Source organism: Aotus nancymaae, unplaced genomic scaffold, assembly GCF_030222135.1.
Source record: "Aotus nancymaae isolate 86718 unplaced genomic scaffold, 86718_ANA_hifiasm-v0.15.2.pri h1tg000031l, whole genome shotgun sequence".
NCBI classification, from domain to species: domain Eukaryota; kingdom Metazoa; phylum Chordata; class Mammalia; order Primates; family Aotidae; genus Aotus; species Aotus nancymaae.
In genome coordinates this window covers 4274081-4294191 of record NW_026988444.1, presented here as the reverse complement: position 1 = coordinate 4294191, position 20111 = coordinate 4274081, and the positions used below count along the sequence as shown (strand labels likewise).

General features: G+C 55.5%; 1 protein-coding gene across 6 annotated transcripts in view; it reads left to right on the top strand.

The window, feature by feature from the left end:
- The window catches only part of HDAC4 (histone deacetylase 4), a 355366-nt gene that overhangs the window by 312028 nt on the left and 23227 nt on the right, over positions 1-20111 (top strand). For all 6 annotated transcript variants that reach the window (XM_064383397.1, XM_064383398.1, XM_064383400.1 and 3 more), the window contains 3 exons: positions 1000-1087; positions 3742-3861; positions 4767-4864. In XM_064383397.1, coding sequence (XP_064239467.1) covers positions 1000-1087; positions 3742-3861; positions 4767-4864 — 306 coding nt within the window. The remainder of the gene's footprint in view (positions 1-999; positions 1088-3741; positions 3862-4766; positions 4865-20111) is intronic.

Genomic DNA, 20111 nt, shown 5'->3' with positions numbered 1-20111 from the left:
TCAGAGTCCAGGGTGCCCCCGGGCGTGTCAGAGTCCAGGGTGCCCCCAGGCGCGTCACAGTCCAGGGTGCCCCCGGGCGCATCAGAGTCCGGGGTGCCCCCAGGTGTGTGGGCTTCCCCATGCTAGCCTGGGTTCTGAAAATTAAACCACCAGATCTTCTGTCTCCGAGGGCATTCAGACAAAGGGAAACTGAGACTGAGAAGCTTTTCATTGTGATTTGAGTCACTTCATAGCTTGTTTTCTTGGTCTCTTGAGTAAGACTCTCTAAAATTAACGGTGATTTATGTATTGGTATATAGAAAGGTCAGCAGGAAGCGACTCAGATGAACAGCGGCCATGTCTCGTGGGCCGTGGTGGGCGGCTCCTGAGAGGAAGGTTCCAGGCAAGGAAGAGGGAAATGTCGGTAACATGCAAAATAGGTTTCCCTACCAGAGACCAGAGGAGCGAGGGACCTCCAAGCAGGGGCTGTGTGTGTGTGTGTGTGTGGGACTGTGGACGTGTGGGACTGTGACATGTGTGATGTATGTGTATGTGTGAGTGTTTCTGTATGGGGTGTTCATGTGTATCTGTGCATGTTGTATCTGCGGGGTGTGTGTTTGTGGTGCATGGGCGTATCTATGTGGGGCATGTATCTGTGTAGGGTGTGTTGCATGGTGTGTGTGTCTCTGTCTGCGGTGTGTGTGTCTGTGTGGGGTGTACGCATGTCTGTATCGGTTAGCCGACCCCATGGCATCGGCTAAGATTCCCCAGTGGCTTGTTGGGGAGCCATGCATGCATGTGCGTGTGTGCGTGAGAGTGTCTGTGTCGGGGGTGCATACGTGTCTCTCGCTTAGCCGATTCTGTGGCGTCTGTGAAGGCTCCCTCTGCAGCGAATTCAGGGGCTGTGCACTGACAGAGCCGCTTAGGTCTGTGCGCACCCCAAGTGGCTCCCTAGCGGGCTGTAGAGAAACTGGCCACCGCCCCCTGTGCTTTGTCCCCAGCGTCGGTTCTCTCCTGCAGGGGTTTTTGCTACTTCAACTCCGTGGCCGTGGCAGCCAAGCTTCTGCAGCAGAGGTTGAGCGTGAGCAAGATCCTCATCGTGGACTGGGTAAGCGGAGCCACGTCCTGAAGCTCAGCTCAGGGAGCTTCTGTGTCCTCCCCGAGCAGACAGCAGCATGTGGGGAGAGGAGGTGCGCCTTTGGATCTGGGAAGCTTGAGTTTCTGAAAACGTCTCAAAAACGCAGAAAATTAAAGCCCCAAACCTGCTGCGAGTCACGTTACAGTTCCATGAGACGGCCCTGGCGGATGGCGTCCTGGTGTGTCCAGGAACGTCCCTGTGGGTGGGGGCAGCGGCCAGGGCCCCCCTTGGTGAGATCATCTTGGAAGGCAGGCTTTGGGGAGAAGACTGTGTCCACGTCGACCGTGCATGTGGCCTGGGAGCCTGGGAGGGGCCTCGTGCTGGCAGAAGGCTGCACTCTGCTTCCCAGTCACCCCAGTGAGAGCCTTGCCTTCCTGCTGCTGTGTGGGCAGCTGGTCCTCCTGGAATGGGGGTCTAAATAATGCAGTATGATGTCTGAATCTGAATTCCACCAATAGCTCTGCTCATTCTTATACTGGAAATTAATAATCGAGGTGTTCATCCTGTCACTCTTAAATAGACATACTTAGTGTTCTCTTGGGTATTTATGATTTATTTCCTAATTTTTAAGGGAGAAAAAGCAGGCCCCATCAGGTAGGGTTATGGTTTGAATTGGAAAAGTCCTGAGTTTGGTAAAGAAACTACACGGCACAACCCAGGACGGCCAGACAGCCCCCAGGCAGCCATGCTCGTTTGGAGAAGCAGGTCAGAGAGGCAGCAGAGCAGCGGGTCCTCCACACCCAAGGACTAGGAGCCAGGAGCCCTCCCTCAGCTCCTCCTAAGGGAGCAGGTAGGGGTCCCCAGGAAGAGAGCAATGTCAGGCCGTTAACAGCTAAACACTGGGGAACCCCTCCCCAGCACCAGGTGAAGTGCTAGGGCACGCAGACAGCCTACATAGACCGCCTGTGTAGTCTGCCTGTGTAGACCACCTGCATAGACGGCCTGCGTAGACGGCCTGCGTAGATGCCCGTGTAGACGGCCTGCGCAGACCGCCTGTGTAGACTGCCTGTGTAGACGGCCTGTGTAGACCACCTGTGTAGTCTGCCTGCGTAGACGGCCTGCATAGACGGCCTGCGTAGACCGCCTGCATAGACGGCCTGCGTAGACGGCCTGTGTAGACCTGCCTGCGTAGACCGCCTGCGTAGTCTGCCTGTGTAGACCGCCTGCGTAGACAGCCTGCGCAGACCGCCTGTGTAGACCGCCTGCGTAGACAGCCTGCGTAGACCGCCTGCGTAGATGGCCTGCGCAGACCACCTGTGTAGACTGCCTGTGTAGACCGCCTGTGTAGACGGCCTGCGTAGACCGCCTGCGTAGACGGCCTGCGCAGACCGCCTGTGTAGACTGCCTGTGTAGACGGCCTGCGTAGACACCGTGTGGCGTGCTCCCTATGCGCTAAGCTGTGATGTTACCCGGGTACTCAGCACGCGGACAGGGGCGTCTCAGTGGGAAGCCGCGCATCGGGAAGGCGTCCGCGTGCGTCTTCGTGGTGATTACCTGCCGAGTTGGATCAAAGGTGCTTGTTCCGTCTCTCCTCACCCGTAGCTGCCCTTCCGCCTTTGCTGTGATGAGCACAGATGACAGAGCAGCAGGTTCCCGTGCTGGGAACATGAAGACTGCATACCGTCTTCTCAGGCTCACAGCTGTGCTCAGCAGGGCCACCCCTCACCCGCCCGTCCTGGTGACTACCTGCGGTGTGGCCAGGGGCAGGACAGCCACAGCTGGTAGAAGCCCCAGGCTGCCTCTCACCTTGCCCGCTGGTGCATTCAACCTGTCGGTTTTGTGGTTAAGAAACGGTGCTTGCCGTTTGGGCACTGGAACCTGTGCCGTGTGTGCCTGTCACTCACAGCCACGTGGGACCTGTCTCCTGCGAACCCCCTGCCTGGCATGGGATTTGCACCTCCCATGTGCCTGCAAGTGGACAGGCCACAGCCAGTGACCCTTCCCCACAGAGGCCGAGGAAACGGCTCACTTGTCAGACACAGCAGGTGCAGGAAATGGTTCAGATGGCTTCATTAGGAAAATGGCAGCCTCCAGGCCCGGTTGACCCCCAGCCCCGCCCGCTGCTGGAGTCTAAGGGCAAGGGGAAGCAGCGCTGCAGACGCAAACACTGGCCTTTTTTTTTTTTTTGAGACGGAGTCTCTCTCTGACACCAGGCTGGAGTGTAGTGGTGCGATCTCGGCTCACTGCAACCTCTGCCTCCCAGTTCAAGTGATTCTTCCTCCTCAGCCTCCCGAGTAGCTGGGACTACAAGCATGCACCACCATGCCCAGCTAATGTTTTTATTTTTTAGTAGAGACGGGGTTTCACCATGTTAGTCAGGATGGTCTCGATCTCTTGACCTCATGATGCACCTGCCTCGGCCTCCCAAAGTGTTGGGATTACAGGCATGAGCCACTGTGCCCAGCCTACATTGGCCCTCAGAACCCCTGCCACCCTGCACCACGTGGTCCTGATCATGCAGCCTCAGACGCATGCCTACCAGGTGCAGGCCCGGCTGGAGGGTAAGGTCATTGCTGAGCAGGAGCTGTTGTCTCTAAGCACAGCTGGAGTTGGGGTGGGCCCTGCGGAGAGTATGCCCTCTGACACCCAGCTCAGCCCTGAGGCTGCTGTCCCTGCCCTTTCAGGACGTGCACCACGGAAATGGGACCCAGCAGGCTTTCTACAGCGACCCCAGCGTCCTGTACGTGTCCCTCCACCGCTACGATGACGGGAACTTCTTCCCAGGCAGCGGGGCTCCTGACGAGGTAGGTAGGCGGGGTGTGTGCGGGCCTCTGGGAGGAAGGTGGGGGCTGCGGGGAGCCACTCTGGAGACACAGGGTAGACGGTCCACAGCTGCCCGGCCGCAGCGAGCGAGGCCTTTGCGCTCACTTAAGCCCAGACGGTAACCAGTCAGGCGTCAGCCTGCTTCACGTCGCGTGTGCACACGTGGCCTGTGTTTTGTCCAGCGTACACATGAGAGGCTGGATATCGTTTCTGGTTCCAATCCAGGTGGACGGAGGTGTTAGTGAAGGAGGAGGTGTGTGGCGCCTGTCTTCCTCCGGGCCGGGCCCAGGCCTCTGTCTTCCATGGGATACCCTCAGGCAGGGGGCTCTGAACACCGTCCTCTCGCCAGCGTGGGGCTTCATGGCTGCCCAGGAATGGTAGACCCAGCGGCTCCTTGACAGGCCCAGGTCCCCTTTCAGAGCCTGCCCCTCTGAACAGAGGCCCCAGCGGCAGGGCTTTCATCCAGGGAAGAGGCTCTGTCAGCCTCCGGATCTTACTTTTGTAGAGGAAGTAGAAAATGACGGGTTCATCCGAGACAGTCTGCCCAAAGAGATCCAGGTCTGACTCCCTGATATCACCTGTGGCACACAACACAGGGCGGCACGTCCCCAGAAACGTCGGTGCAGGGCCTTGGCATGCTGAGGGCAGGGTCAGCGAGAGCCTGCAGCTGGGAAAGGGGCCCCCATGTTGACGTCAGCGCACCGGTGGCGTGGGGCACCCGTTTGCACACCTTTTAATGAATAGGCACCAGGAGACCAGGACACATGGGCTCTCCCCGGGGGCCCAGCAAGGCCGAGCCCAGCCCGGTGCCACCTGCGTCAGGTGTTCCTGTCAGAGAGGTCCCGCTCAGAGTCTGTGACGTGCGTTTCTCTCTTTCTGGCCACAGGTGGGCACAGGGCCAGGCGTGGGTTTCAACGTCAACATGGCTTTCACTGGCGGCCTGGACCCCCCCATGGGAGACGCCGAGTACTTGGCGGCCTTCAGGTGAGTCTCCGGGCTGCACTTCGCACCTGAGGCTGGCAGCTTCTCCTTTGCGCACACTCCAGGGAGCACTTGCTGGAGATCAGCGTGTCTGAAACCGGGTCTGTGGGTGAACAGGGGTGCCTCAGTTCATTCTGCAGTGCCAAGCGTGGAGTCTTAGAGATACCACCGGGTCTTAGCGCTCCCTCCCGAGCATTCAGTGGAAGCAGGAGCCCACTTGGGTCTGGGTCCTGATGGTGAGAGTGATGGAGGCAGAGGCAGGGACTTTTGTGCAGCGTGTTATGTTCATGAGAAATGAAGGTGAAAATCCTCAGAATCTCAGAATCTCCTGATTCCTCTTTCACAAACCTTGTGATGCGATGTCAAATGCAAATAAATATTTCTTCTTTATTCATTCCCCCAAATCAAGAGGTGATTGTCGCCCTTCATCTCACTTCCTTCGTGCGAGTCTGATCCGTCTGAATTTAGCAACAGGGTGATTTTTAAAGACACAGTGTTTGCTTTTCTCATCAACTGCTTATTTCTCCTTTGATGGAGGCCAGATTAGAGTCACGCCTGTGACCCAAAATGGGCCGCTGAGCAGTGGGGGTTTTCTTGTCATCGTTTTAAAACGACAGCTTCACCTGCTGTGGTGGAGTGACGGAGCCCCGGGGAGCAGCCCACAGCCCACATCAATTCCCAGAGCTTGACAGACCGTGGCTGTTAGAAAACACCATCTGTACCGCACTAAAGCCCCATACGGTTCTCAGAGTTTTCCTTTCTCTCACTCCATGGTCTTGTCCTGATTTATGTACATATAAAACACACGTGCAGACATGTGTCTTTGAGAGGCATATACGTGCATCTCTGTATGGATGTGCGTGTCCACGTGCCTGTGTGTGTTTGTGTGGGTGGGTGTTCATCTGTGTGCATGTTTCGGGGTGCTTGTGCAGGTGTCTGCAGCCTTGCACGTGTCTGTGGGTGTATACATGCCTGCACACATGGACACATCTGTGGGTGTGAATGCATGTCTGTGTGCATGCAGGTATGCATGTGTGTGCACATCTCTGGATGAGTACACACCCATGCACTTGTCTTTGCATGCAGGTATCTGTGTGTGTATCCTTGTGTGTGCATATCTGTGTATGAGTATACACATGTGTGCTGTGTCTTTGCATGCCCGTCTTTGTGTGTATATCTCTGTGCATATCTGTATGAGTGTACACACACATGTGCTATGTGTCTTTGCATGTCCCTGTCTTTGTGTGTACATCTCTGTGTGCATGTATGAGTACACACATGTGCTATATGTTTTTGCGTGTCCCTGTCTTTGTGTGTATATCTCTGTGCGCATCTCTGTATGAGTGTACACACACATGTGCTCTGTGTCTTTGTATGCACCTGTCTTTGTGTGTATATCTCTGTGCACATGTCTGTATGAGTGTACACACACATGTGCTGTGTCTTTGCGTGCACCTGTCTTTGTATATGTGTGCGTGTCTGTATGAGTACACACATGTGATATGTGTGTTTGCATGTCCCTGTCTTTGTACATCTCTGTGTGCATGTATGAGTACACACATGTGCTATGTGTTTTTGCGTGTCCCTGTCTTTGTATATCTCTGTGCGCATCTCTGTATGAGTGTACACACACATGTGCTATGTGTCTTTGCATGTCCCTGTCTTTGTGTGTACATCTCTGTGTGCATGTATGAGTACACACATGTGCTGTGTGTCTTTGCGTGCACCTGTCTTTGTATATCTCTGTGCACACGTCTATGAGTATGCACATGTGTGCTCGTGTGTCTTTGCACGCATGTCTTTGTTTGTAGCTGTGTGTGTGCACGTCTCTGGAGGTGAGGCTCTGCACGAGGACACACCTGTAAACGTTTTGTGTGGACTCTGCACCATGCTCTCTGGGGACAGTGAATAAGTCACGAAACCTTCTCAGCGTCTGCTCACTCTTCTCTAGCTCGGGTCTAGTGCCCCCCTGGGAAAGGTTGTTGAGATCTGGTGACATAAAGGCCTGGCCCAGGAGATGCAGGTCCCCCTCCCCAGGCACTCGGTGGTTCGCAGGAGGAACAGACCCCGTGTGGCGGGGCCCACGCTGCCCAGCTCCTCGGCAGAATTCACCCTGGGCAATGCAGGAGGGAGCTTGTCAGCACCTCAGTGGACCTGCTCGCCCTGTACCCGACCACTTTCCTCTGATCTCATTGGTTTGATTTTGATGTTTCTTCTTACTTTTGATCAGATGTAGTGTCATGTTGACAGTTCCCTGCCTAACTGAAGAGAGAAGGATTTCCCCAAATGCGTACCACACCCGGAAATGAGCCCGTATGAAGCCTGAGCCCTGGCGTGGGCTTGTCGCCTTGGCTGTTCATGGAATGCATGCCCACTGCCCTCTCTTGCTTGTCGCCCCACTGAGAACTGGCCCCCTTTTAAGGTTCTCTGAAAATCAAGTCTCTGGCCACCATGAGAGGTGTAGGTGCGGCCTGGTTGACTTCCTGCCTGAGTGAACATTGGTGCCACCTGGGGAACCCAGGGCCCAGTGTGGCCACGTTCCAGTGCAGAGAGAAGGCAGGGCTCTCCTGGTCAGCCGGGAGGAAGTAGGCGGCCCTCTTTCTGGTCAGTTGCCCCAGGCCAGGTTTGGATGGGCCGACCCGCACCCCAGGGGCGTTTCTCAGTGCTTTCTTCAGCTCTCAGGTCCTGGGGTGAAACCCTCCCCCGTCTCCCTGCTGGTGGGCAAGCCCAGGCATAAAGCAGCAGTGTGCATCTGCCCTCTGGGTCCCCCGCTCCACAAACCCCGCCGGCCTGGCCAGGCTTTAGGATGAACTCGCCTTTCTGAGCTGCTCTTGGCATGTGCTTTAATCTCCTGCCAGGTGTGTACATGACAATACCTTATCAAGTGAACTTTTTAAAGCTTAAATAGCATCTTTGAAAAGGAAAACTGTTTCAGGGTTTTTTATTTTATTGATTTTAATGTAAAATCGTACTTTGAAGTTTACAATTTATGGTTCCCTGGGCATCCGATGACGGGGAGAAGGCTCAGCGACTCTCGTTTCCCTTTCTTCTGCTCTTCTCCCCTACTGGGGCCCCCAGGGACAGCGCATGCCTTCCAGCTGGCACCTTGATATTCAGACCCTTTGCTGCCACGTTGCATCTTCAGGGGATCAAGCCTAAGACGAAGGAAAGATAAGAAAATTGCCCCTAATGAAATCCAGAAGCAGCGGGCACTTTCTCCCCAGACCCAGAGACTCTAGGAGAAAAGAGAACCTTAATTCAAACCAGTCCCGGGGCCAGAGGCAGCTTTGAAGTTGCTGAGTAAAGTCTCAGCCACGGGGGGAGGGGGCTTGCAAGGAGATGATGCTGTTGATGGTGATCTCCTTAACCCCTCCCTCACCTGTGTGCAGAGACATGAGGACTCTGGGGACACGGGGTCAGGGGTGAGCGAAGCATCCAGATGATCTTGATTCGTACGTTCATTGCATCGTGATGTGATGACGCTTATCAAAGATGTCTCTGAAACTGGATCTTCTCAGGTGCTGACGGTAATCTCTTAATGAATTGGCATTCGCCATGAAACTGAGCAACTGGCCAAAGCCATTGCACTTTCCCCAACCTTTGGAGTAGGATGGGAAGGCTGAGGCTCTGGGAACACTTGTTCTTCCTGTGAGATGGGTTGCTGTAGGGTGGGAAGGCTGAGGCTCTGGGAAGACGCGTTCCTCCTGTGAGATGGGTTGCTGTAGGGTGGGAAGGCTGAGGCTCTGGGAAGGCACGTTCCTCCTGTGAGATGTGTTGCTGTAGGATGGGAAGGCTGAGGCTCTGGGAAGGCGCGTTCCTCCTGTGAGATGTGTTGCTGTAGGGTGGGAAGGCTGAGGCTCTGGGAAGGCGTGTTCCTCCTGTGAGATGGGTTGCTGCAGGGTGGGAAGGCTGAGGCTCTGGGAAGGCGCGTTCCTCCTGTGAGATGTGTTGCTGTAGGATGGGAAGGCTGAGGCTCTGGGAAGGCCCGTTCCTCCTGTGAGATGGGTTGCTGTAGGGTGGGAAGGCTGAGGCTCTGGGAAGGTGCGTTCCTCCTGTGAGATGGGTTGCTGTAGGGTGGGAAGGCTGAGGCTCTGGGAAGGCGCGTTCCTCCTGTGAGATGGGTTGCTGTAGGATGGGAAGGCTGAGGCTCTGGGAAGGCGTGTTCCTCCTGTGAGATGGGTTGCTGCAGGGTGGGAAGGCTGAGGCTCTGGGAAGGCGCGTTCCTCCTGTGAGATGTGTTGCTGTAGGATGGGAAGGCTGAGGCTCTGGGAAGGCGCGTTCCTCCTGTGAGATGGGTTGCTGTAGGGTGGGAAGGCTGAGGCTCTGGGAAGGCGCGTTCCTCCTGTGAGATGTGTTGCTGTAGGGTGGGAAGGCTGAGGCTCTGGGAAGGCGCGTTCCTCCTGTGAGATGGGTTGCTGTAGGGTGGGAAGGCTGAGGCTCTGGGAAGGCGCGTTCTTCCTGTGAGATGTGTTGCTGTAGGGTGGGAAGGCTGAGGCTCTGAGAAGGCGCGTTCCTCCTGTGAGATGGGTTGCTGCAGGGTGGGAAGGCTGAGGCTCTGGGAAGGCGCGTTCCTCCTGTGAGATGTGTTGCTGTAGGGTGGGAAGGCTGAGGCTCTGGGAAGACGCGTTCCTCCTGTGAGATGGGTTGCTGTAGGGTGGGAAGGCTGAGGCTCTGGGAACATGCGTTCCTCCTGTGAGATGTGTTGCTGTAGGATGGGAAGGCTGAGGCTCTGGGAAGGCCCGTTCCTCCTGTGAGATGTGTTGCTGTAGGGTGGGAAGGCTGAGGCTCTGAGAAGGCGCGTTCCTCCTGTGAGATGGGTTGCTGCAGGGTGGGAAGGCTGAGGCTCTGGGAAGGCGCGTTCCTCCTGTGAGATGGGTTGCTGTAGGGTGGGAAGGCTGAGGCTCTGGGAAGGCGTGTTCCTCCTGTGAGATGGGTTGCTGTAGGGTGGGAAGGCTGAGGCTCTGGGAAGGCACGTTCCTCCTGTGAGATGTGTTGCTGTAGGGTGGGAAGGCTGAGGCTCTGGGAAGGCGCGTTCCTCCTGTGAGATGTGTTGCTGTAGGGTGGGAAGGCTGAGGCTCTGGGAAGGCGCGTTCCTCCTGTGAGATGGGTTGCTGTAGGGTGGGAAGGCTGAGGCTCTGGGAAGGCGTGTTCCTCCTGTGAGATGGGTTGCTGTAGGGTGGGAAGGCTGAGGCTCTGGGAAGGCGTGTTCCTCCTGTGAGATGGGTTGCTGTAGGGTGGGAAGGCTGAGGCTCTGGGAAGGCGCGTTCCTCCTGTGAGATGTGTTGCTGTAGGGTGGGAAGGCTGAGGCTCTGGGAACATGCGTTCCTCCTGTGAGATGTGTTGCTGTAGGATGGGAAGGCTGAGGCTCTGGGAAGGCCCGTTCCTCCTGTGAGATGGGTTGCTGTAGGGTGGGAAGGCTGAGGCTCTGGGAAGGCGCGTTCCTCCTGTGAGATGGGTTGCTGTAGGATGGGAAGGCTGAGGCTCTGAGAAGGCGCGTTCCTCCTGTGAGATGTGTTGCTGTAGGGTGGGAAGGCTGAGGCTCTGGGAAGGCGCGTTCCTCCTGTGAGATGTGTTGCTGTAGGGTGGGAAGGCTGAGGCTCTGGGAACATGCGTTCCTCCTGTGGATGTCTTGCTGTAGGGTGGGAAGGCTGAGGCTCTGGGAAGGCGCGTTCCTCCTGTGAGATGGGTTGCTGTAGGATGGGAAGGCTGAGGCTCTGGGAACATGCGTTTCTCCTGTGAGATGGGTTGCTGTAGGATGGGAAGGCTGAGGCTCTGGGAACATGCGTTCCTCCTGTGAGATGTGTTGCTGTAGGGTGGGAAGGCTGAGGCTCTGGGAAGGCGCGTTCCTCCTGTGAGATGTGTTGCTGTAGGGTGGGAAGGCTGAGGCTCTGGGAAGACACGTTCCTCCTGTGAGATGTGTTGCTGTAGGGTGGGAAGGCTGAGGCTCTGGGAAGGCGCGTTCCTCCTGTGAGATGGGTTGCTGTAGGGTGGGAAGGCTGAGGCTCTGGGAAGGCGCGTTCCTCCTGTGAGATGTGTTGCTGTAGGGTGGGAAGGCTGAGGCTCTGGAAAGGCGCGTTCCTCCTGTGGATGTGTTGCTGTAGGGTGGGAAGGCTGAGGCTCTGGGAAGGCGCGTTCCTCCTGTGAGATGGGTTGCTGTAGGGTGGGAAGGCTGAGGCTCTGGGAAGACACGTTCCTCCTGTGAGATGGGTTGCTGTAGGGTGGGAAGGCTGAGGCTCTGGGAAGGCGCGTTCCTCCTGTGAGATGGGTTGCTGTAGGGTGGGAAGGCTGAGGCTCTGGGAAGACACGTTCCTCCTGTGAGATGGGTTGCTGTAGGGTGGGAAGGCTGAGGCTCTGGGAAGGCGCGTTCCTCCTGTGAGATGGGTTGCTGTAGGGTGGGAAGGCTGAGGCTCTGGGAAGGCGCGTTCCTCCTGTGAGATGTGTTGCTGTAGGGTGGGAAGGCTGAGGCTCTGGGAACATGCGTTCCTCCTGTGAGATGGGTTGCTGTAGGGTGGGAAGGCTGAGGCTCTGGGAAGGCGCGTTCCTCCTGTGGATGTGTTGCTGTAGGGTGGGAAGGCTGAGGCTCTGGGAGGGCGCGTTCCTCCTGTGAGATGGGTTGCTGTAGGGTGGGAAGGCTGAGGCTCTGAGAAGGCGCGTTCCTCCTGTGAGATGGGTTGCTGTAGGATGGGAAGGCTGAGGCTCTGGGAAGGCGCGTTCCTCCTGTGAGATGGGTTGCTGTAGGATGGGAAGGCTGAGGCTCTGGGAACATGCGTTCCTCCTGTGAGATGTGTTGCTGTAGGATGGGAAGGCTGAGGCTCTGGGAAGGCGCGTTCCTCCTGTGAGATGTGTTGCTGTAGGATGGGAAGGCTGAGGCTCTGGGAACATGCGTTCCTCCTGTGAGATGTGTTGCTGTAGGATGGGAAGGCTGAGGCTCTGAGAAGGCGCGTTCCTCCTGTGAGATGGGTTGCTGTAGGGTGGGAAGGCTGAGGCTCTGGGAAGGCGCGTTCCTCCTGTGAGATGGGTTGCTGTAGGATGGGAAGGCTGAGACTCTGGGAAGGCACGTTCCTCCTGTGAGATGGGTTGCTGTAGGATGGGAAGGCTGAGGCTCTGGGAACATGCGTTCCTCCTGTGAGATGTGTTGCTGTAGGATGGGAAGGCTGAGGCTCTGGGAAGGCGCGTTCCTCCTGTGAGATGTGTTGCTGTAGGATGGGAAGGCTGAGGCTCTGGGAACATGCGTTCCTCCTGTGAGATGTGTTGCTGTAGGATGGGAAGGCTGAGGCTCTGAGAAGGCGCGTTCCTCCTGTGAGATGGGTTGCTGTAGGGTGGGAAGGCTGAGGCTCTGGGAAGGCGCGTTCCTCCTGTGAGATGTGTTGCTGTAGGGTGGGAAGGCTGAGGCTCTGGGAAGGCGCGTTCCTCCTGTGAGATGGGTTGCTGTAGGGTGGGAAGGCTGAGGCTCTGGGAAGGCGTGTTCCTCCTGTGAGATGTGTTGCTGTAGGATGGGAAGGCTGAGGCTCTGAGAAGGCGCGTTCCTCCTGTGAGATGGGTTGCTGTAGGGTGGGAAGGCTGAGGCTCTGGGAAGGCGCGTTCCTCCTGTGAGATGGGTTGCTGTAGGGTGGGAAGGCTGAGGCTCTGGGAAGGCGCGTTCCTCCTGTGAGATGTGTTGCTGTAGGATGGGAAGGCTGAGGCTCTGGGAACATGCGTTCCTCCTGTGAGATATGTTGCTGTAGGGTGGGAAGGCTGAGGCTCTGAGAAGGCGCGTTCCTCCTGTGAGATGGGTTGCTGTAGGGTGGGAAGGCTGAGGCTCTGGGAAGGCGCGTTCCTCCTGTGAGATGGGTTGCTGTAGGGTGGGAAGGCTGAGGCTCTGGGAACATGCGTTCCTCCTGTGAGATGGGTTGCTGTAGGGTGGGAAGGCTGAGGCTCTGGGAACATGCGTTCCTCCTGTGAGATGTGTTGCTGTAGGGTGGGAAGGCCGAGGCTCTGAGAAGGCGCGTTCCTCCTGTGAGATGGGTTGCTGTAGGATGGGAAGGCTGAGGCTCTGGGAAGGCGCATTCCTCCTGTGAGATGTGTTGCTACTACTGTTGCCTTTTGTAGGCAGGTTTGTTTTAGGAGTCATGCCACCTAAGCTTGTTGTTTTCACCATTGCTTTGTGGCACCCACTGCGGTCACCACACTGCCCCGGGTTCCTTGCCTCAGGAAGTGAAGGTTACGAAGAGGTTTCATACAAACCACGCCACCTTCTTTTCTAAAAGTAATTATGTCTATTTAAGTGCATCCAGGTGCTTTCCTATGTAGAAATATATTTGAGAAGCACAAAGCAGCAAACGCAAACAAGCTACAGCCTGAAAGCTGCGAGGCTCGTCCTGAGCCAGCCTTCGCTGTGCCTGCGGGGCCGGCCCTTTGAGGTGCGGATAGTGGGGTCAGCACAGTGCCCACCCTGGAGGGGAGCAGGGGACCGGGAGGACAAGCTCTAGGCAGGCACGGTGAGACCTTAGGAGGTCTGCCCACCCAGGGGGTGGGCCAAGGACGCTTCTGGAGGGAGCAGGGCCCAGGCTGAGTGTTGGAGGAATGAGTGTGGCACAGGACATTACGGGGAAAGGGCCTTCCCACGAGAACAGCGCCAGACGGTGCAAACCCGCCTGCCTGGGCTGCGTCCACAGAGCTCGACCTTGGTTCTGACGGCGGGGGCTCTTTCGGGGCCTTGGACTGTGGATTGAAGCATCGCAGCCAGATCTGCGTGTCAAACAGGACGCCCTGTGGCAGCTTAGGTGACAGCCCTGTGACAGACTTGGACAGTCCAGGGTAGGACCCGGTGCCAGTGGCCAAGCTCAGGAAACAGCAGTGGAGACCAACCAGGACAGGGCTGGAGAGGCAGGGTCATCTGAGGGAGAGCGGAGTGAGACGGGATCAGGGGCAGTGGGAGCTGACGTGGGGTGAGAAGGCACTTGGCGAGGTCTCGAGGTGCTTGCTTGGAGGAGGCTGAAGGGTGCTAGGCAGAGACCCAGTGGGAGAAGATTCCGGTGGGGGTGGGTGAGGGTTCAGTAGGGACGCTTTTGCTTCCGTCAGTTCTCAGGAAAAAGTGAGAACATATCCATCCGAGTGGGTGGTCGGGAGTGCCTTGACCCAGAAGCCCCTTAGTAAGGAGGGCCAGCGAGGGGCCAGTGTTTGTGGACGATGCCCCAGGGCATTTGTTGACATAGAAAGACAGCCCTCAGTGCCCACAGGGTCCCCAGATGCTCGCTGGCCGTGGGTGGCCACAGGGCTGCAGCCTGTTGGCCCCATAAGCTCGGTTTGCTCTGAGACTTGTGTTGACGGAGGGTATGGTGGGTTTTGTTTAGGGTCCTAGTGGGGGAATGAATTGGAAGGTCATTTCTTTCCAGATGCTGAAACCCAGCTGTTGAGTGAATTATTGCATTTAGATTCCATTGTGGCTTTTGAAGGTGGTATGTAGAGCCCGTAACCTGATGGTATGTGGTGGGTGAGAGCTATACATGCCCCGTGACGGGACTCCTCCCACAGAGCACAGCTGGGAGGCTGCACACGTGGTGGCCAGCGAGGGGACACAGTGGCCGGCACCCACCTGCTGTCCCGGCCCAGCTCTGTTCCCCTGGGAAGCTGCAGCTGTAGATGTCGTCTTGAGGCTGCAGGTGCAGGTTGCTGATGACCAAGCCAAGGGGGCAGTGCTGTGGCAATGAAGGCGCCAGAGCAGGCCACACTGAGGCCACGGGACGGGGATGCGCAGTGCCCCACAGCTTCCCGCAGGACCTTCCTTAGTGCACAGGCCACCACTCGGAGCAGCCGCCCTCCCCGCTTAGCACCGCGCCTCCCCTCTGCACATGCCTCACGGGCACAGGTGCCCTCTGGGCACAGCAGTCATGGCTTCCCCGGGCTTGCCGGCACGGGGGGTGTGCCTTACAGGCACCTGCCCGCCTTCTCTCAGCGACCCCCCTTCCACCCATTTCTCCTGCCTCTGGAGCCAACGATCAGCGTACCTCACTGCCTCAACAAACGTCAGGCCCACCCCTCTCCACCCTCAGGTTGCCCCGGAAAGGCCAGAAGCGACCCCATGGAAATACTCTCCTTAAAGCGATGGCTTGAGAGGCCCATGGCACATATTTCAATCTTATTTTTTAGAGACTGAGTTCTTTATTAAAGGTTTAATTCTGGAAATAAAATGTGAGTCCAGTTTCCCATTTTCTTTGTACCATCTATGAAACAGGGACATTCCTTCAGCTTCCTCCTGTAGGAGGGTCGTGGCGGGCACAGCCCAGCCCCAGAGATGCAGGGAATGCCATGTTCAGCTTTCTTTTTACAGGCAAAGAGGTTGTGTCCTGTGGCGGAGAAGGGCCATTGCTTACATACCACAGATGGGTGCTGAGCTGCACTCAGAAACCTCACATTCTCACCTTCTTAGGCCTAGCAAGTGTGTGGGGTCACGACCCAGAGGGCGCCAGGCCCAGGAAAGCGAGGACGAGTGTGTGCGCACATGCCTCCGACAGCGCCCAGCACCCTCATGCATGCCCGATGCGTCGGTGCCCATGAGTCCAGGCTCATCTTTCACATTTTGTTTTGATTGGCTTTGGGACAGTGCCACACACCAAGCCGAGACACCAGAGACTCCCTTGGTATGAACTTCATTTAACGGTGATTTTAACAGGACTTCGTTTTGGAGGAGGGGATTAGAAGCAAGATCACTCAGCAGCACTTCAAAGCGGGCAAGCAAAGCCCTCCACGTGCACAGAGCGCAGCCAGAGCGCCCCGGGAAGGACGTGGTGTCTGCACAGAACGTCTGTGGTTTTCATTGAAAAAATATCCTGGCTTTAAAATCCACACCAAAAGCATGGCTGGAAATGTGTTATTCTGTCCAAAGAAAAAGGTTTTATGACGAGAACTTTATTAAAATGATTAGAAGCCGGGCTCCTTGGGATGACGTGGGCAGTTGAAAGCAGAGGGCGGGCCCTCAGCCCTGCCGCCCGCTGGTTGCAGCCGTGGAGGAAGGAATGTTGGTCAGAGGACTGCAGGGCCCGGGCCTTCCAGCGTCCAGTGCAGGGCTCCGGGTCCAGCAAGAGTAGGAGGACTCCTGGGTGCCGAGGCATTCTCTCTGCCTCGCCACTGACTAGACTGATTTCTCCCTCCCAGCCCTGCAGTGGCAGTGCCAACACCACTCTGCGCAGGCTCTGAGGCCGGCGCCACGCTTCCTGTGTCACCACGTTTGTGAAATCACTGTGCATTGTGGCGTGGTCCCAGCAGGTGAGAAGAAACCTCTCTCAGTCTAGGACTGGAATCACGTGCTGAGGAATGTCACAGAAGTTTTACGGACAGGACCGGAGCAGAGGTTTGGGCAGCTCCAGCTGGTGGGCCAAACCCTGCCACCTCTGCTCTTAGTCAGATGTTATCGGAACACCCCAAGGCTCACACGTCCACACATTGTCGTGTCTTGGACGCCACAGGGGCAGTGTCACGTGGTCCTGGCAGAGACCACATGGCACAGACTCAGTCAGGTGCCTCCCATCTGACCTGTGGCAGGAAGCTCGCTGACCCCTGTCTGGATTCACATAGTTTCTTCTGCCCCTAACAATGGCCCTCGGGGCACAGATCTGGCGTCCTTCAAAAGCACTTTGTACAGCTGCCTCAGAGGCCGTTCTAGAAGTTGTGTGGACTGGGTCTGAGAAGCAGACTGCTCAGAAGGCCCTCAGAGTCTTCTGTACTTCCCATCTGAGTTCCAGAAGTGAGTTTCTCAGCTGGCAAGGTGCCTAGGTGTGGATTTGGTGTGTGTTTGGAGTGCAGCGTTTGTCAGCTCTGACTGGAGCTACCGAAGCTACACAGTCCTGCGGTGCCATTCTTCTCCCATCCGAGCTCGCTCATGGGGTGCGGGCACCAGGATCAGGCACCACGTGCTCCTGGCATGGAATGGGCCTGCCCGCTGTCTCAGCAGTAAAGGGACTCATCGTCACTGGTCTGTCCTCTAGAGAGGAGCCCATGGGATCTTCACCTGGCATTTAAGTCCTTGGGGGTTGTGTCACCTCCACCACCAGAAATCAGAGGAATTTTCCAATAAGATTGTGGTCCGTGGTTGTCCCTGAAAAGGGGTCACATTGAATTTTGAGCATTTTTGTTTCTTCTGGTCAAAGCTGATACTTTCACTGATATCAGTGGGGAATTTCATTTTGTAATAAAAGCTGAATGAAAACCAGAGTTTTAGGGCCAGCCCTGCTGCCCTCTGCCCTGATGTTTCTGGAGGGTCCTCAGTGGTGGGTAGGACCCTGGACCGGGTGAGTGCGTTTTTGGCTGCCCTCCAGGAGGCGCCTCTGAAGATCCACATGAAGGGAGGCATGCATGCGTGATGCTCTCAGCCCGCGCGTGTGTGGTGGGGATGCAGAGGTGTGCTTTGGTGCAGGACAGGCTGGGCTGAGCAGTTACGGGAAGTCGGCGGTGGTGAAACCCTGAAATGGGCATCTCCTGCAAGGGCTCGGTGAGGGTCCCCCGAGCTCACAGCACAGATGGGGATCGCGTAGATGAGGCTTCATGGTGAAAATATCAGGAGACTTTTAAAAGTTCATAGAAAATGCATATTTTGAAAAAACAGCGCATGGGCTTCAGAATGTTTTTGCACCAAAATAAATTCACAGGAACTTGTTATAACATGTCTAGACAGGATCTAGTTTGAGGCACCAAGAATAAGACATCAGTTTGGGAAGAGTCCTCATTAGAGCAACATGAATTCTGCTAACATGGAAGGAGGAACAAGCATCAGGTTTACAGTGAAGCTGCATGGAAGATGGTGAAATCATTGATGCTTTAGGAAAAGTTTATAGGGACAATGTCCCAGAGAAATGAGATGAAGCCCACGGCTCAAGACCGTCCACATCAATTTGTGGGGAAAAAATTCATCTTGTTCGTGCCCTGATTGTAGAGGACCAATAATTAACACGAGAAGCAACAGTCAGCACCATGGGCGTCTCGGCCGCTCAGCTTACCCAGCTCTGCCTGGAGCAGCCTTTCCACTCAGCGGGTGCCACAACCATCACTTCCAGATCAGCACTGTGGGCGTCTCGGCCGCTCAGCTTACACAGCTCTGCCTGGAGCAGCATCTCCATTCAGCAGATGCCACAACCATCGCGTCCAGATCCGCGGCCGACAGGAGCGGAGCTTTCGGTGGGAATGTCCATGTGGACTCGGGGTCCTGAAGCGTTTCTCTGAACAGTCGTAACAGGAGGTGGAGCCTGGCTTTCCCAGGACCATCCTGAAGACAAGGCACAACCTCAGCACTGCCACCAAGAGCCAGAGGCCGCCCAGTCCCAGCAGCTGGTCAGGAGTAAAGGTCACGACGGCAGGTTTGGGAATGCCCAAGGCACTCTGCCTGTTCTGGAGGAACCAAAGAGTGACAACATCTGCTTATTGTGAGAGTGTTTTCAGAAAGTTCCTCGACACTGGGAGAGCTCCTTTTTTTTTCTTTCTGAGACGGAGTTTAGCTCTTAATGCCCAGGCTTGAGTGCAGTGGTGCAATCTCAGCTCACTGCAACCTCTGCCTCCTGGGTTCAAACGATTCTCCTGCCTCAGCCTCTTGAGTAGCTGGGATTATAGGTGCACGCCACCATGCCCATTGAGTTTTTGTATTTTTAGTAGAATTGGGATTTTACCATGTTGGCCAGGCTGGTCTTGAACTCCTGACCTCAGGTGATCCACTTGGCTCGGCCTCCCAAAGTGCTGGGATGACAGGTGTGAGCCACCGCGCCCAGCCCCACCGAGGGTCCTTCTCCACCACAGTGCGCCTGCTCACTCCTCATTAAACAAGGAAACCTTGCAGAGCTTTGAAGAGAAATCATTAGGCCCTCACCTTACATTCTGGAGTCAGCTCCTCTGACTTCCTTCTGTTTCCTAATCTTAGAAAAGTCTGTAAAGAGCACTCATTTTTCTTCAGTTAATAATGGGAAAACAGACTGCATTGGACATGGTTAAATTCCCAGGACCCTCAGTCCTTCCAGGAGGGAATAAGTGGCTGCTGTCACCATTACAAAAGTGTCTTGAACTTGATGGAGCTTGAGTTGAGAAATAAAGTTTGTATTTTTTATCTTTTAATTCAATTTTTCCAGGAACTTTTTGAAGTCCCCTTTTAAAAGGCACCACTTCTGTTCCACTGTCCTCCCTGCACAGGTCTCTGGCACCTGGGCCATTGCAGGAAGACACCAGACCACCTTTCTCGTGGGGATTCTGCCCCCCTCACCCAGAGAGGGAATGAAGGAGATGCTGAAAGTCAGCAGTGATTAGAACCCAGAATTGAAGAAGGCAGCCAAATGCCACATGAAACTGCTGAACTTCCCCATTCACTGACAGCACACGCTTGGATTCCTAACTCATGCTGATAGGATCATTAGGCTGTAGGCTAATAAGATCATTAGACTGTAGACCGATAAGATCATTAGGCTGTAGACCGATAAGATCATTAGGCTGTAGGCCGATAAGATCATTAGGCTGTAGGCCGATAAGATCATTAGGCTGTAGGCCGATAAGATCATTAGGCTGTAGGCCGATAAGATCATTAGGCTGTAGGCCCATAAGATCATTAGGCTGTAGGCCCATAAGATCATTAGGCTGTAGATCGATCAGATCGTTAGGCTGTAGGCCGATCAGATCGTTAGGCTGTAGGCCGATCAGATCATTAGGCTATAGGCCGATCAGATCGTTAGGCTGTAGGCCGATCAGATCGTTAGGCTGTAGACTGATGATAAGATCGTTAGACTGTAGACTGATGATAAGATCGTTAGGCTGTAGGCCGATCAGATCGTTAGGCTATAGGCCCATAAGATCATTAGGCTGTAGGCCCATAAGATCATTAGGCTGTAGACCGATCAGATCGTTAGGCTGTAGGCCGATCAGATCGTTAGGCTGTAGGCCGATCAGATCGTTAGGCTGTAGGCCGATCAGATCGTTAGGCTGTAGGCCGATCAGATCGTTAGGCTGTAGACTGATGATAAGATCATTAGACTGTAGACTGATGATAAGATCGTTAGGCTGTAGGCCGATCAGATCGTTAGGCTGTAGGCCGATCAGATCATTAGGCTGTAGACCGATCAGATCGTTAGGCTGTAGGCCGATCAGATCGTTAGGCTGTAGACTGATGATAAGATCGTTAGACTGTAGACTGATGATAAGATCGTTAGGCTGTAGGCCGATCAGATCGTTAGGCTGTAGGCCCATAAGATCGTTAGGCTGTAGGCCCATAAGATCGTTAGGCTGTAGACCGATCAGATCGTTA